This window comes from Ovis canadensis, chromosome 20, assembly GCF_042477335.2.
Source record: "Ovis canadensis isolate MfBH-ARS-UI-01 breed Bighorn chromosome 20, ARS-UI_OviCan_v2, whole genome shotgun sequence".
In the NCBI taxonomy this organism is placed as follows: domain Eukaryota; kingdom Metazoa; phylum Chordata; class Mammalia; order Artiodactyla; family Bovidae; genus Ovis; species Ovis canadensis.
The window spans coordinates 15441929-15458342 of record NC_091264.1 but is presented as its reverse complement, the minus strand read 5'-3'; the positions used below and the strand labels follow the sequence as shown (position 1 = coordinate 15458342).

Below are 16414 nucleotides of genomic sequence, written 5' to 3'. Positions count from 1 at the left end.
GGAATTAATTTTTCATTTGATAGTGACTAGTCATTTCAATCAGAAGTAGCAATTTGTCACATTCCCCAATCCTAATAAAATATTAGGCATGTTAATTATTCAGTTTGATTGCTTTGTGAATGTGAAAAATAAGAGGTATAAATTGAGAAATATATGACTTGTTAATTGTCAATAGCTCTTCTGTTAATCTACTCTCCTGAATCCATTATTCAGGTGCTGAACAGGGTGAACACGAAAGCAACATGTTAAAAATAAAAAGTAAATGCTTTGGAATGACTAGTACTTTTACATGTGAACAAAGTAGTTTTGGGGGCATGAGGTAAAATTTGTGTTAGAAATGCTTGTAGATTGCATGCACCGCCCCCCATCCATCTTCTAGCCTGGGATATGCAGATGAGTGCATGGTTTCCATATGCTGTTACTATAACTCACATTCATAGAGCTAACCTGGCTCAAGTGTCCACAAGACCTCAGACATCATTTATGTTAACCCAAACATTGCTACAAATATTTCTCATCTCAATTCCTAGATAGCTCATGACTTTCACTTAAACCCATCTTTAATGAAATAGAATTTACTTGTATTGCCCGTTTCACAAAAATACCAATTATCCAGTTTTGCATTGCTCCACCAAGAGTTTGTGTGTGTGTGTGTGTGTGTGTGTGTGTGTGTGTGTGTGTGTGTGTGTATACATTCACATAACCATAGCAGTAAAAAGAGGAACAGGTAAGACCGACACTAGTTTTTTGCAGACAGCATTCATCTTCATTGACTCAGGTCATTCTTTAGTCATATTTAAATGACAGATATGTTTCCACATTGTGCAGGACCAAGCTAGTCTCTTTGACTTTGACCCAGTCTCTGACTGCTATGAAGCTTCTCTTCTGATCTGGCTATTATTCTCCATCAGCTCATAGCTAGAACACATAGGAAAGTATTTATTTTTAAACATTGCTCATCAAGTTGTTTAGTTCAATTGCACAGCTTCCAAGTTGTCTGAAACTGGCCATTCACTTGAATTTTTAAATTATTTTATCACAGTGTCTACTTTGGTCCTTGGAGTTGACCCTCTTCAGTTTATGTGTCAGGGATAATTGAGTGTTATGCAGTCATTCACAATCTGCACATGCTCATTCCAGTAAAGTTGTTTATCTTATGAGCAACCATAACCATGGTACCTTCTAAAATATTGTTCTGTATTATTATATTTTCTTTTCTGGCTAACATATAAAGTGATATCCTAGCAAATCTCATTTGATTTCCAGCTGTGTACTTCCTTGATAAAAGAAGCAATTTCAATTTCTCTCTATAAAACTAAGAACTTAAAGTATGTTTACTTTTGCATCATTTGGGATTTTTGTATATGTCTCCAGCAAATAAATGAAAAAAGAAAAAAAAAAACACGTTTTTTTCTTACTGCGTTTGTTCAGTTCTAAGAGCTTCAGGCCCCATTTAAACTCAACAGGTCTTTTTTTTCCCCCCCCCAGGACTATAATGATGAAATTCGTCAGGAACAACTACGTGAATTATCTTACTTAAATGGCTCAGAGGACTCTCTTCGTGGCAGAGGTGTTAAAGGCAGAGGGATAAGAATAGCTCCCACAGCTCCATCAAGGTACATTACTTCTTGCTTTAAATAAATTAACAGTCACTAAAGATGGCAATCCTTCGCCGGCCTGTTCTCTGTCATGATCACAGCTAGGAATAAACAACATCAGCCACAATAACCACCACTGAAAAAAAAAAAAAAACACAATAACAACAGATGCATATATAGCTCATAAGAGCTTTACATAAATTATTACCAGTGTACAGTTAAGCATTATCTACAGGTGAGCAACTGATAAAGATGTAACCAATAAGCCTGAGAACACACAAGCAGTCTGACTCCAAAATTCAGAGTCTGAGCTCTTAACAACTGTTCCAAAAAGAAAAGAGGCGCAAACCTGAGACTTTTTACTCTGGTCTTGTCCCCAGGATTAAGGCAAGCAGATGATATAGTCATACACATCTTTGAACCAGGATGACCTTGCATAAAGAGAAAATTTCAAATATTTTCAGTGTCTTAAGTGGCCCTTGAATTGATACAGTCTTGCCAGATAGGTATAGAGATAAATGAGGATAATGATAGATGGAGGTAAATAAGTAGATATTTAAATAAATAAACAGTCCAGGAAGCCAGATGTATATTACCTACATGGGTGAGAGTAAGAATATTTTAAGTTTAGTCATATTTGGTTGTGCAGTGTCATCAGAGAATATTTTCTTTGATATAATTCACTTCACAAACAAACTGGAATCTTTCTGTATCAAAATTTGTTTTGTAGGATTCTGTGTTTGTCAATCTTTCAACAGAAAGCATTGTTCTGTAAAGAGGTAAAATGAAAAATACTCACACATTTCACACAGAGACTGTGTAATTCTGTCCTTCTCTTTATCCTGTTGAAACTGGCTTTCAAAACTGTAAATATCTTAGAATTAGAGTAGTATATTGCCTAGAAACCATTTCAACAGAGAGATTCCAAGATACTTTACTAATTCAATTTGCCTTTTATTTGCTTTTATTAACATCATCATTAATTTATTTTTCTTTTTAAATTAAATTATTTATTTTAACTGGAGGATAATTGCTTAAGAATATTGTGACAATTTTTGCCATACATTAATAAGAATCAGTCACAGCTATATATATGTCCTCTTATCCTGAAATCCTTCCCACCTCTTTCCTCACCCTATGTCTCTGAATTGTGCTTTTTTATTTTTTTAATTATATCCCAAATATTTTAACCACCTTCCATCACTGGTTTTAACCTTTAATCACACACATCAAAAAAATCTATACTTATCAGAAAAAAGAGATAAGAATGACAATTTCCCAAATAAAGTATCAAGGGAATAATTGACTATCTAAATGTAAAACCTGGCACCTATGCAATTAATTTGCCTAATGAAAAACCTTCTGAGAACGTTTCATTATTTTTATATTTTATTCTTCAAAAAATTTTTATAATTGAGCTTTCTAATGCTACCCAGAAACAGTTTATATTTATGGATATACCTTTTATGAAATCAGTCTTTTATAAGACCCTTATATTAGCCCTATTTTTATGGGTTGGAGGATGACATCACTACAACTAATATTAAATAGATCATATCTTAGGGTTTAAATAATGAAAATGTCATTTTTGTAGTTTAAAAAGTGATAATTTTGGCAGTTTTTTATGGTGTAAATTATGTATTAAAGGAGAAGGAAATGGCAATCCACTCCAGTTTTCTTGCCTGGGAAATCCCATGGACAGAGGTGCCTGGCAGGCTATGCTCCATGGGGTCAAAAGATATGGACATGACTTAGTAACTAAACCACCACCACCAAGTATGTATTGAATGAGTATACAGGGAACTAGTCTTTTTATATTCTATATTCCTTGGAATTGGGACCATTAAAAAAAATAATGCATTAACCTGTTTTTGAGATTATAAAATAATTCTATTAAAGGATTTTGTTCTGTTATTGATGTTTCTTAAGGTAATAATTCAGTTGTCATATTTGAGCAAGCCATATAAAATTTCAACTTTAGTGAATTTTTATTATAAAATATTAATTTCTCCAATTGTTTAGTAAAGGGCAGAACATTGTATTCTTGATTTTTAAATACTTTGGAAAAATTTGATTGAAAGCTTTGCTCAATATGATACTGCATATGTAAAAAAGAGAACTAATATTGAAACTTAAACCTCAATTTCAATGCCATGTTAATGTCATTAATATATTAACATTTATAAAAGTAAATGTAGCAGAACTCTGATGTCTTCTTTTTCAGACCACATGATGAAATGCACCTGTAATTGTAAGAATAAGCATCAAAAGATGCTTGCTTTTCGGAAGGAAAACTATGACAAATCTGATATGAAGAATTAGCTTATTGTTAAAGACCCTGACACTGGGAAAGATTGAATCACGAGGAGAAGATGGCTACAGAGGATGAGATGGTTAGATAGCATCACCAACTCATTGGACATAAACTTGAGCAAACTCTGGGAGACAGTGTAGGTCAGAGGACACTGATGTGCTATAGTCCATGGGGTCACAAAGAGTCAGACATGACTTAGCTACTGAACAGTAAAAAACATTACATAATTGAAGACTTAAGATCTTTACATATATCACCACTACATGTTGGATTAGTGTAAACAGTAGAAAAATAAGACATTTGAAACAGTCTTTGAAGTTTTTGTTTGTTTGTTTGCTACAATGAGAACTATGGACGGAGGAGCCTGGTAGGCTGCAGTCCGTGGGGTCGCTAGGAGTCAGACACGACTGAGCGACTTCACTTTCATGCACTGGAAAAGGAAATGACAACCCACTCCAGTGTTCTTGCCTGGAGAATCTCAGGGACGGGGGAGCCTTGTGGGCTGCCATCTATGGGGTCTCACAGAGTCAGACACGACTGAAGCGACTTAGCAGCAGCAGTAGCAGCAGCAGCAGCAGCAGCAGCAGCAGCAGCAGCAGCAGCAGCAGCAGCAATGAGAACTAACACATAGATAGAACAAATGGAACTTGTTAAAGAGAAGAGTAATCACGTTTGTTTCCAAGAAAGATGACTCAGTCACCACTGTGATAACAGAGAAAAATTAGAGAAAGACACAGAGAGACAGACACTAATGGCAGAGAACCCAGTGAAAAAGAAAGTCCATTATTCCACCCAGAAATAAATACCACTCAGAATACTAGAGGTAAATGATGAGATTAGAGACAAAAATGTTTATGAATTAGTTTCTGATTGGGCTTCCCATTTGGCTCAGCTGGTAAAGAATCTGCCTGTAATGCAGGAGACCTGGGTTCAGTCCGTGGGTTGGAAGATCCCCTGAAGAAGGGAAAGGCTACCCACTTCAGCATTCTGGCCTGTAGAATTCCACAGACTGTATAGTCCATGGGGTTGCGATGAGTCAGGCACGACTGAGCAGCTTTCACTTTCACTTTACTTTCAGTGCCTGATTAGATGTTGGACATCAGAGAGTGGTCCTACACAGGATAAATCTCTGATGTCTGCCCTGGTTAGAGATTAATGGCATCAATTAAAATTAGGTTAAAAAAAAAAACAAGTTTAATGAAAAATATAATTATTTCTATAATTGATCCTAGGTCTATGGATTGCCGGTATGTCCTTGGGAATATGACTTGTATTTTCTGTGACTTGTTTCTCAACCTTTTATAATAGCTTAGAAATAGCTATGTGACATCTTTGTCAAGATTTTTAAGTTAGATGACACATGTTAAGCACTGTTTCCCAAACTGGTTCCATTCAGTTCAGTTGCTCAGTTATGTCTGACTCTCTGACACCATGGCAAAACTGGTTAGAACATTGGAATCACTGAAGATCACTGCTGCTGGAGACTGTGATTTAATCATCGTGGAGTGGAGTCTGGACTCTGGACCTTTTCAATGAATTTTAGGTGACTCTAACATGCAGACCAGATAAGGAGACATGGTCCAGGTTATGGTGTATGGTAGGGAGGAAAGTGCTAACAGCCATCAGAGTGAGAGACTGCAAAGTGCACTGTGAGGCGCAGAAAACGGTGACAATCATCTCCCAAGGAGGGCCTAGGAGAAGATGTTAGTGAATAAACCTGAAGAGTAAGAGGGAGGAATGGGAAGATAAGCAGAGTTATACATATCTAAAGAAGGCATTTATAACCCACACTGATAAATGTAGGATGTACTCTGATATGGGGGCTATGTAAATGAACCTGGTGGATCTGGAAACTAGTAAGATACTGGTAACACCAGTCAAGAGTATTTTCAACAAAGTGGAAAAATCAATAAGCAGATTTCAATAGACTCAGGAATGAGTGTGTGTGTGTGGAGGGGGGTGGAATTAAGGATAGAAAACTTTCAAGAAGTCAGAAAAGTAGAGGAAAGAACACTATAGTGTTGTCAGCCAGGAGCACTCTGTTCTATATAAGTTATATCAATCTTGAGTTTAACTGAAGATCTGAGTTGATGAGAGATATAGGGTTAATATTCCAGGGGAAGAACATACGATATCAGAGGTAATGAGTCAGGTTCAAGAAACAGGCAAGGCTCTGTCTGGAAGACAGCTGATGAAGAAATGGGATGAGAAATTAAATTTGATGTGAGCATAATGTAATTCTAAAGTGGGAAGAATTGTTATAGATTCAGAAATCTTATTTTACCCATTAAGAAAAGTTATAACAACTCAGGCTCAGGGAGTTATAACAACTTACCTGTGATTGTTCAATAGCATAAATAGAATTTGTGGCTAAAGTATGGTGACATGATTTACTACCCACCCAAGGGACACTTCCAAAGGCATTTAAATGCTAACCTAGGACAACAGTTATAATTCTGAACTATACTGGGCAAACCTAGATATATGCACACCTTACATATGAAGTCTTAGGAGGCCCAGTGAAGGCAAAAATTAGTCTATATTTCCATTTTATAGATGGGCTTTTGTGTTACACAGTAGGTTAGAATATTATGGGCTTAGATATATTGTGATTGAAGGGGGCACTGGGCCTTTCAGGATCTCCCAATGTAGGAGAGCATTCTCTATACATTAGATTCACAGTAAGTTCCCTAATAATTTCTATACTCATCAGCTCTATAATCTATTGAAAATTTTTAAAAGCTTTACCAGTATTCTTATTGTTCACTCTTAAAGTTCATTTACCACAAAAGCCAACTGCCTACTATTCATAGCAGAAAGCATAACCTATACCCCTACCTGTTCAGTTCAGATCAATTCAATTCAGTCACTCAGTCCTGTCTGACTCTTTGAGACTGCATGGACTACAGTAAGCCAGGCCTCCCTGTCCATCACAAACTCCAATAGTTTACTCAAACTCATGTACATTGAGTTGGTGATGACGTCCAACCATCTCATCCTCTGTCATCCCTTTCTTCTGCCTTCAATCTTTCCAGCATCAGGGTCTTTTCAAATGAGTCAGTTCTTACAATCAGGTGGCCAAAGAATTGGAGTTTCAGCAACAGTTCTTCCAATGAATATTCAGGACTGATTTCCTTTAAGATGGACTGGTTGGATCTTGTTGCTGTCCAAGGGACTCTCAAGAATCTTCTCCAACATCACAGTTCAAAAGCATCAATTCTTCAATGCTCAGCTTTCTTTAGAGCACAACTCTAACATCCATACATGACTACTGAAAAAACAATAGCTTTGAATAGACAGAACTTTGATGTCAAAGTAGGTCTCTGTAATTAAAAGTCTCTGCCTTTTAATATGCTGTCTAGATTGGTTGTAACTTTCCTTCCAAGGAATAGCCATCTTTTAATTTCATGTCTTCAGTCACTATGGAAATATAAACTAATTTTTGCCTAAGTTTTTATTTTGGAGCCTAAAAATAAAGTGTGTCACTGTTTTCATTGTTTTCTGATCTATTTGCCATGACGTAATGGGACCAGATGTCATGATCTTAGTTTTCTGAATGTTGAGTTTTAAGCCAAGTTTTTCACTCTCCTCTTTCACTTTCATCAAGAGGCTCTTTAGATCTTTGCTTTCTGCAATAAGGGTGATGTAATCTGCATATCTGGGGTTACTGATATTTTCCTGGAAATCTTGATTCCAGCTTGTGCTTCATCCAGCACAGCATTTCTCATGATGTATTCAGCATATAATTAAAAAAAAAAAAAGCAGAGTGACAATATACAACATTGATGTACTCCTATTTGGAACCAGTCAGTTGTTCCATGTCCAATTGTAACTGCTGCTTCCTGACCTGTATACAGATTTTTCAGGAGGCAGGTGAGTTGGTCTGGTATTCCCATCTCTTTCAGAATTTTCCACAGTTTATTGTGATCCACACAATCAAAGGCTTTGCATAGTCAATAAAGCAGAAATAGATATTCTGGAACATACTTGCTTTTCGATGATCCAACAGATGTTGGCAATTTGATCTCTGGTTCCTCTACCTTTTCTAAATCCAGCCTGAACATCTAGAAGTTCATGTACTGTTGAAGCCTGGCTTGCAGAATTTTGAGAATTACTTTGCTAGCATGTGAGATGAGTGCAATTGTGCGGTAGTTTGAGGATACTTTGATATTGTCTTTCTTTGGGATTGAAATGAAAACTGACATTTTCCAGTCTTGTGGCAGCAGCTGAGTTTTCTAAATTTGCTGGCATGTTGAGTGCAGCACTTTAAGAGCATCATCTTTTAGGATTTGAAATAACTCAGTTAGAATTCCATCACCTCTACTAGCTTTGTTCATAGTGATGCTTCATAAGGCCCACTTGACTTTGAATTCCAGGATGTCTGGCTCTAGATGAGTGATCACACCATTGTGGTTATCTAGGTCATGAAAATCTTTTTTATATAGTTCTTCTGTGCTTTCTTGTAACCTCTTCTTAGTATCTTCTGCTTCTGTTAGGTCCATACCATTTCCATCCTTTATTGTGCCCATTTTTGCCTGAAAATTTCCCTTGATATCTTTAATTTTCTTGAAGAGACTTCTAGTCTTTCCTATTCTACACCCCATGATCATCATTTTCCTAAAAGTCTTAGTGACCTTGCTGAAAGTAGTGCTTTCTGGAGGCCATAATTTCAGACAGAATAAAAAGTGAAATAATGATGGTTTTGTCCAAAGATTTTAGACAAACATTCAACCTTTCCAAAGGCCTCCTAATACTTAAGAATTAACTGCAGCCATTTGATCTCATGCTTTTAGTACGTTACTTTTGTGTCCAGCACTACAGTGCAAGGTACTCAGTTATTATTTTTATAGCAGAGTCCGTATGTGTTCACTAGCACCATAGTTACCCCAGGAAATAAATTATAACAGAGACTCTGCCCGTTTAAAGGGTTACATGCATAACAATAACTTAGTGACAATGAGTTGTGATTCAAGTGACCTTAAATTAAATCTAAGCTACTATAATAAGCAGAATGATATCATGATAGCTCCAAGTATTTTCAAAGTGCAGACAGCTTTTTTTTTTTTTTTTCTTTACGTGACAAAATTGCCTGTCACTGTCAGTTACCTTCAGCATGGAGGTGTTGTTGAAAATCAGGTGCTCTGAATGGTCCAGTGAGTCATATATTAGACATTGCTCTCGTTTTCCCCTTTTTGGTAAACTTGGAATAGAAATCAGAGTGGGTTAATTTTTGGTTGTTTTGCTTTAAATTTTTATGTTATAAAAAATATCAAAGTATTTTACACGGTTTTCATGATAACTAAGTCATACCCAATATTTACAAAACTTATTCTGTGGAGGTCAAAATGCTTTATATCCTAAAGAATCTCCATTAAACATGCACACTCACACTCTCAGGCATGCAGAAATAAATGTGGTTTTCTTTTCATTGTATACAGCCTGTAAGATGAGAAATTTCCCAGCTTTAATTCTGTTCTCTCATCACTTATTTCTCATCTGTACATGGCCTGTTTCTCCTAGGGGACGTGGGGGAGCCATTCCTCCTCCCCCACCACCAGGACGAGGCATTCTCACCCCTCGAGGGACCATTGTGACCCGTGGTGCTCTTCCAGCGCCCCCTATAGCGAGAGGCGTTCCTACCCCGCGAGCCCGTGGGTCACCCACCATGCCAGGATACAGGGCACCTCCTCTGCCAGCCCACAAGGGTTATGAAGAGTATGTAAGTACTCTTGAGAAATCAATTGTTAGGAGGAGTTAAATTGGTTGAGCATCAAGCTAATCTTCAAAGACATTCATATACCATCAGTATAGTAGATGATGTTTGTTGCAGGAAACAAGTGTCATTTGCAACAGAATGTAGTAGTGCATTTAAATGAGGTCATTTTGAGAAAAGATTTCATTGTACAGGTTCCATCACTGTTGTTATTACCAGTTAAATAGCTTACATTTTAAGAAACAAGCTATCTTGAGGTTTTCTTATATTTAGAAGACTTGATTCATTTCAAAAAGAAATAATTATGAACATAATGTGAATAGTCATGTATGTAGAAGATTCTCCTGGGACATGATAAAGATGAATATAACTCAGAAATATTTGACAAATATAATGTGATTATATTACAAACTTTGTTAGTAATTTAAGACCATGTGGTTGGTTTTTCATTTAAATATCCTACTCAGTGTATGAAAGATAAGAAATTGGCAGGTGTGAATTCAGAGCTCAGTACAGAATGAATATATGAATTGCAGTGTCTCTAAGTACCTCTTCCCCTTCTAGTCCTCTGTATTACTTTACACTCCTTTTGAACCTTTCACTTGAGTTGTTATCTTTCTTCTGATCACATGTTCTAGTTTCTGTCTCCATTTGTCCTACTGAATTGTTAAACTTGTTAAAAGGGGAAGTTTCCTATTCACTTTTGTAACCGTATTAAGTCCACTGTAAAAGTTTGATTGAATTGACACAACCAGATTATCATCCTATGAAACAGATACATTTTGCCTTTAACCTCTCCAAGGTGTCCATCCACTAACCTATGTGTTTGCTTCATTCTAACATAGATACACTGTCCTTTGTGAATTGTTACTTATATAAACTCTTCAGAAACAGTTAGCATCACATTCTATTCATTAAAAGCATATAAATATTTTATGAATTGGTCAATAACCAAGCAAAACTTAATCCTAAAGTAAAGTAAAAATGTTTGCTAGGCATCTCTAAGAACTTTAATGGTTAGAGCATGTTAGTTTTTAGGAAAGTTACTGATTAAAAATGAAACATGGAATAATGTCTCTAAGAGTGAAGAAAAATATTGTTTAATGACCAATTTCTATGGGATAATGGAAATGTGTTCATCTAAGTATCTTTTGTACAACATCAGCTATCAATATTTAAAATCTAAGTCTGAAAAATTGAAAAATCTGCAGCAGATATTGTGTTCTTTCTTCTGAACAAGCCCACGGATCTAGGAACTTAGAACCTGGTCCTGGTCCTACCGACTCTTCAGTGAGACATATGCACTGCTTCAGAAATAAGTGCTCTTTAAATGAATGAATGAATAATTCACAACATGGACAGTGGGATTTTGTTGTTTTGTTTTCCTTTTTCTTATCTCTGAGGAACCAGGTCTACCATCTTTATGTGTATTGACACTGTGGTGTTTTTGTCTACCAAAAAGAAAGATAACAGTCAGATCTTTATCTCAAAAATTAAAAGATAGAAATAGTGGTCAACATTGTTATCAATAAATAAATTTACAGCACTTATATGGCACGGTAAAAGAGAACAAGATTGGAAAAACTGTAGTCTTTCATGTAGCTACAAAAGCGTTCTGGCCTTTCACATTCATTCCAACTTGTAGTGAATAAATCAAGGAGTGCAAGGCAAAAACAGCAAGCTGCAAAGGCATAAAGATTTTATGGAAACATGAGCATATTCTGAAAAAGGTTATATTCTGAATTGGAAAGTTTAGGATGATTCTTATGGTAAGTAAAGAAAGTATGTCGAGCCTTGTAAATCTGATTTTTAAAACTTAAATTTAAAGTATCAATTCCTTCATTAATTCAGGTTTCAGTAAACCTCTGAACCTAGATCAAGGGTATGCATCCGTATAAGCACATCCCTGGTTAAGGAAACAGCAAGCAGAAAGGCACTCAGAAGAACCTGCTCAAAATATTTGGGGATCAGCTAGGAAAACATCAGAACTGGAGAGTATGTGAGAGAGACAGAGAAGGACAAAGGCAGGGCAGGCCAATTCATGTTACTATTGGAGAGCTTGAGGCAGGAAAACCACATGAGCAGATTTATGTTTTAAAAGATTTCTTCTTTACACATTGCAGTGGACAGAATATGCAATGAGATGGGCGCAGGAATAGAAACAAAGAGACTGTTGACATCTTCATGGACAGAGCAAGGCTCAGAGGAGTGAGAAGAGATCTATTCTGAGTCTATGGAAATGATCTAGAAGGATTTGATGATGGGACAGAGGGAGAATGTGTGCAAACAGAAAGGAGTGAAAGATAACTTTGTGAAGTTTTGTGAAACATAGGTTAAACTTACCAACCAGATAAAATTGAGGTGTCATTTGTTGAATTTTCGGTTATAGGGTGGTGGAGGTGGGGGGAATGGATAGGTCGTTGGAGATCTAGCGAAGTGTTTGGCTTTCAGGAAAGTCTGTCGTGTTGCTGGATGGACCTTACCTGACTTTCAAAACAGAAAGCAGCATCCCACAGTTTGAATTCTAACTGTGTCACTAGCTATGTAATTTAGAACACTCTGAGTCCTAGATTTCCTCTGCTATAAAATGGGGATAATCATTTCAGCCTCACAAGACTCCACTGAATATTAGAAATAAACATCCATAAGCACTTAAAACATGAGTATTCATGAGTACATGGAAGATTATAGACAGTAAATAAGAAGTAACTATTATAAAAATTTCATCTTGTATCATACTCTACAGTTTCCCCCTAGGTAAATTATGGACCCACTGAAGTCACAAATATGTATTTACTTTTTGTTAATTAACTGGGCAAATTAGTTGTTTTCAAATAGAGAAGCTGTATAATCTTCTTTTAATGATAAATAAATAAGTGAACAAACAAACCTGGGGAGATGCTGTGTTGACAAAAACATTCAGTAAACTATCTATAATAGGAATAAAATAGAGTTTTACTGGAGCCAAACTGAAGACAGTAACCCAGAAGACAGCTTCCAAGATTACTCTCAAGAACTGTTCAGGATAAGCAGGGTTTTCAGCATAGTTTTATGTCTTGTCAGAAGAAGGAACACCAAACAAGTTAAGGATTCTTCCCTTCAAGTTTTCTGAAAAGGCAGATCAACACACACAGGTAGTCAGCATGGCCTTGGCACATGCAAAGGGAGTCTTATCAACCAGCAGGACTAACACTGGTGTCCTGGGAAGGGAAGCATTTAATCTTTTGTAAACTTGGGCATTTTTTTTTCCACTTCTGGTCAACGCACACTTTTCTTTAATAATTAAAGTAGATGTACAATGTATGTAATCAAACATACTATTTTCTTTAGCAAAAAAAGTCAAGTTAATGTGTATAAGCCAAAATGACTTCCCTACACCTAATCATGTGAACATTTTCTTTTATCGGGTGTCATGAAGTCCAGTAATAGGAATGCCATCAGGGCTGAAGAAACAGCTAGACTGAGGCACTAGATTGTCTCCCCACATTTCCTCTCTATTTTCTTTGCACATATGTTTTCATCCCATGCTAATGTACAGACTGGATATTTGGCTTCTCTGATCAACTTGGCTCAGCTCGTGGTGAAATACTTCCACCCTAGGACTGCAGCATCTACACATCCAGTTCTCCTCACTGGCAGATACTGGCTGGCTGGCTGAATCGAATTCAGATACCTGGGTAGGAGAATCATATTCACTTGGGCATGCCAGGTGTTTATGACTATAGAACAAGAGTTTCAGGAAATCAGATCTGGGATCTACACTCATTAGCCACCAGTTACATGGGTGGTTCGGGTGTGAAGTTCACTGTTAAAAGTTCGTGGATACAAGCACGGTTCCTGGGAACTCAAGCCCAAGTGTCATATGGAGAGACATCAGTTTCCACAGAAGGAGAAAAATATTATAAACTTTGCAGTTATCCTAACTATACCTTTAATAGCATACTGTTGATAATAAGTAAAAGGAGATATTATCTCTTAAAAAACTTATACTTTATTAAAACCTGTCATATTTTCTATAAATAATACAATGAATACATACAATGTTGAACACGTGGCTGATAATCTCTGACACTAGTCTTTGATATCTCCATCCAAACCCAGATTAACATTCAAAGGCTGCTGCTCTCTGCTTTAATTTTAAAAAAAATTGAGTCCTCTTAAACAAAAAAGTTTAAGTGTCTCAGTAGCAAAATAACAGGACCATGATAAGTTGATGGTGCAAATATCAAAGGAGTTCTTCACTTTAAGATACAATTTCTTAGACAAGTTTCCCGTTATTATAAGTGACACTACAGAGCAATTCACTCTTCACAATTTTCTTTCTTCCTTGTTAAGGCTCTGATCACATAGACTGTCTACATGTAGCCAGATCATCTCTTTGCGGCTCACCATCAATGAGACTGCTGTTTAAAACCATCATTAGTATTAGTAGAGATATTACTTTGCTGACAAAGGTCCGTCTAGTCAAAGCTATGGTTTTTAATTTCTTTCTTTTTTTTAATTAATTTATTTTTAAAGGATAATTGCTTTATATAATTTTTCTGATTTCTGTCAAACCTCAACATGAATCAGCCATAGGTATACATATATCCCCTCCATTTTGAAACTCTCTCCCATATCCCTCCCCACCCCACCCCTCTAGTTTGATACAGAGCACCTGTTTGAGTTTCCTAAGCCATACAGAAAATTCTTGTCGGCTATATATTTCATATATGGTAATGTAAGTTTCCATGTTACTCTTTCCATACATCTCACCCTCTCCTCCCCTCTCTTCATGTTCATAAGTCTATTTTCTATGTCTGTTTCTCCATTGTTGCCCTGTAAATAAAAATTTTAGTACCATTTTTCTAGATTCCATATATATGTGATAGAATATGGTATTTATCTTTCTCTTTCTGACTCATTTCACTCTGTATAATAGGTTCTAGGTTCATCCATCTCATTAGAATTGACTCAAAGGCATTATTTTTTATGGCTGAATAATATTTCACTGTGTATATATGCCACAAATTCTTGATCCATTCATCTGATGATGGACATCTAGGTAGCTTCCATGTTCTAGCTATTGTAAATAGTGTTGCTGTGAACAATAGGATACATGTGTCTCTTTCAATTTTGGTTTCCCCAAGGTATATGGCTAGGGGTGGAATTGCTGGGTCATATGGAAGCAACACTTAGAACTGGCCATGGAACAACAGACTGGTTCCAAATAGGAAAAGGAGTACATCAAGGCTGTATACTGTCACCCTGCTTATTTAACTTATATTCAGGGTACATGAGAAATGCTGGGCTGGAAGTAGCACAAGCTGGAATCAAGATTGCCAGGAGAAATATCAATAACCTCAGATATGGAGATGACACCACCCTTATGGCAGAGAGTGAAGAGGAACTAAAAAGCCTCTTGATGAAGGTGAAAGAGGAGAGTGAGAAAGTTGGCTTAAAGCTCAACATTCAAAAAATGAAGATCATGACATCTGGTCCCATCACTTCATAGGAAATAAATGGGGAAACAGTGGAAACAGTATGAGACATTATTTTGGGGGGCTCCAAAATCACTGCAGATGGTGACCGCAGCCATGAAATTAAAACACGCTTACTCCTTGGAAGGAAAGTTATGACCAACCTAGATAGCATATTACAAAGCAGACATTACTTTGCCAACAAAGGTCCATCTAGTCAAGGATATGGTTTTTCCAGTAGTCATGTATGGATGTGAGAGTTGGACTGAGAAGAAAGCTGAGCACCGAAGAATTGATGCTTTTGAGCTGTGGTGTTGGAGAAGACTCTTGAGAGTCCCTTGGCTGCAAAAAGATTCAACCAGTCCATCCTAAAGGGTACCAGTCCTGGGTGTTCATTTGAAAGACTGATGCTGAGGCTGAAACTCCTATACTTTGGCCACCTCCTGCAAAGAGCTGACTCATTGGAAAAGACCATGATGCTGGGAGGGTTTCTTGTATAATCTCCATGTGTTTGTGTTTCTTAGTTTTTTTTTTTTTTTCATGTAATTGATATCTAGTCTCATAGCATTGTGTTCAGAGAAGATGCCTGATATGGTTTCAATTTTCTTAAATTTACTGAGGTTTGATTTGTGCCGCAAGTTGTGGTCAATCTGGAGAATGTTCCACGTGCACTTGAAAGGAAGGTGTATTTCTCTGCATTTGGATGGAATGTCCTGAAGATATCAATAAGATCCATTTCATGTTATGTATCATTTAAAACTTACATTTCCTTCTTAATTTTCTGTTTGATGATCTGTCCTTCGGTGTGAGTGGGGTGGTAAAGCCTCCCACTATTATTTTATTACTGTCAACTTCTCTTTTTATGTCTGTTAGTGTTCATTTTATATATTGAGGTGCTCCTATGTTGGGTGCATAGATATTTAGAATTTTTATGTCTTCCTCTTGGATTAGTCCCTTTATCATTATGTGGTGTCCTCCCTTATCTCTTGTAGTTGTCTTGAGTTCTGTTTTATCTGATATGAGGATTGCTACTCCAGCTTTCTTTTGCTTCCCATTTGCGTGGAGTATATTTTTTCTCTCACTTTCAGGCTATATGTGTCTTGAGGTCTGAAATGGGTTCCCTGTAGACAGCATATGTGTCAGTTTGTTTGTTTTTTGTATTCATTCAGACAGTCTGTTTTGGTTGGAGCATTTAATCCATTTACATTAAAGTAACTAAGTGCAGGTGGCTGTGGCCGGCGCACTAAGCATGGCCGAGAGGAGCTATCCCACATCCGCGGTCAGGGGCAGCGACCTAGGGTGCCAGGCTTCAACAGTGCAGGAACAGCTG

The 16414-nt window shown here is 36.8% G+C and overlaps 1 protein-coding gene across 1 annotated transcript in view; it reads left to right on the top strand.

Moving 5' to 3' along the window:
- Positions 1-16414, top strand: part of KHDRBS2 (KH RNA binding domain containing, signal transduction associated 2) — an 844433-nt gene that overhangs the window by 570888 nt on the left and 257131 nt on the right. The window contains exons 5-6 of the mRNA XM_069562599.1: positions 1489-1616; positions 9433-9631. Of these exons, the coding sequence (XP_069418700.1) occupies positions 1489-1616; positions 9433-9631 (327 nt within the window). The remainder of the gene's footprint in view (positions 1-1488; positions 1617-9432; positions 9632-16414) is intronic.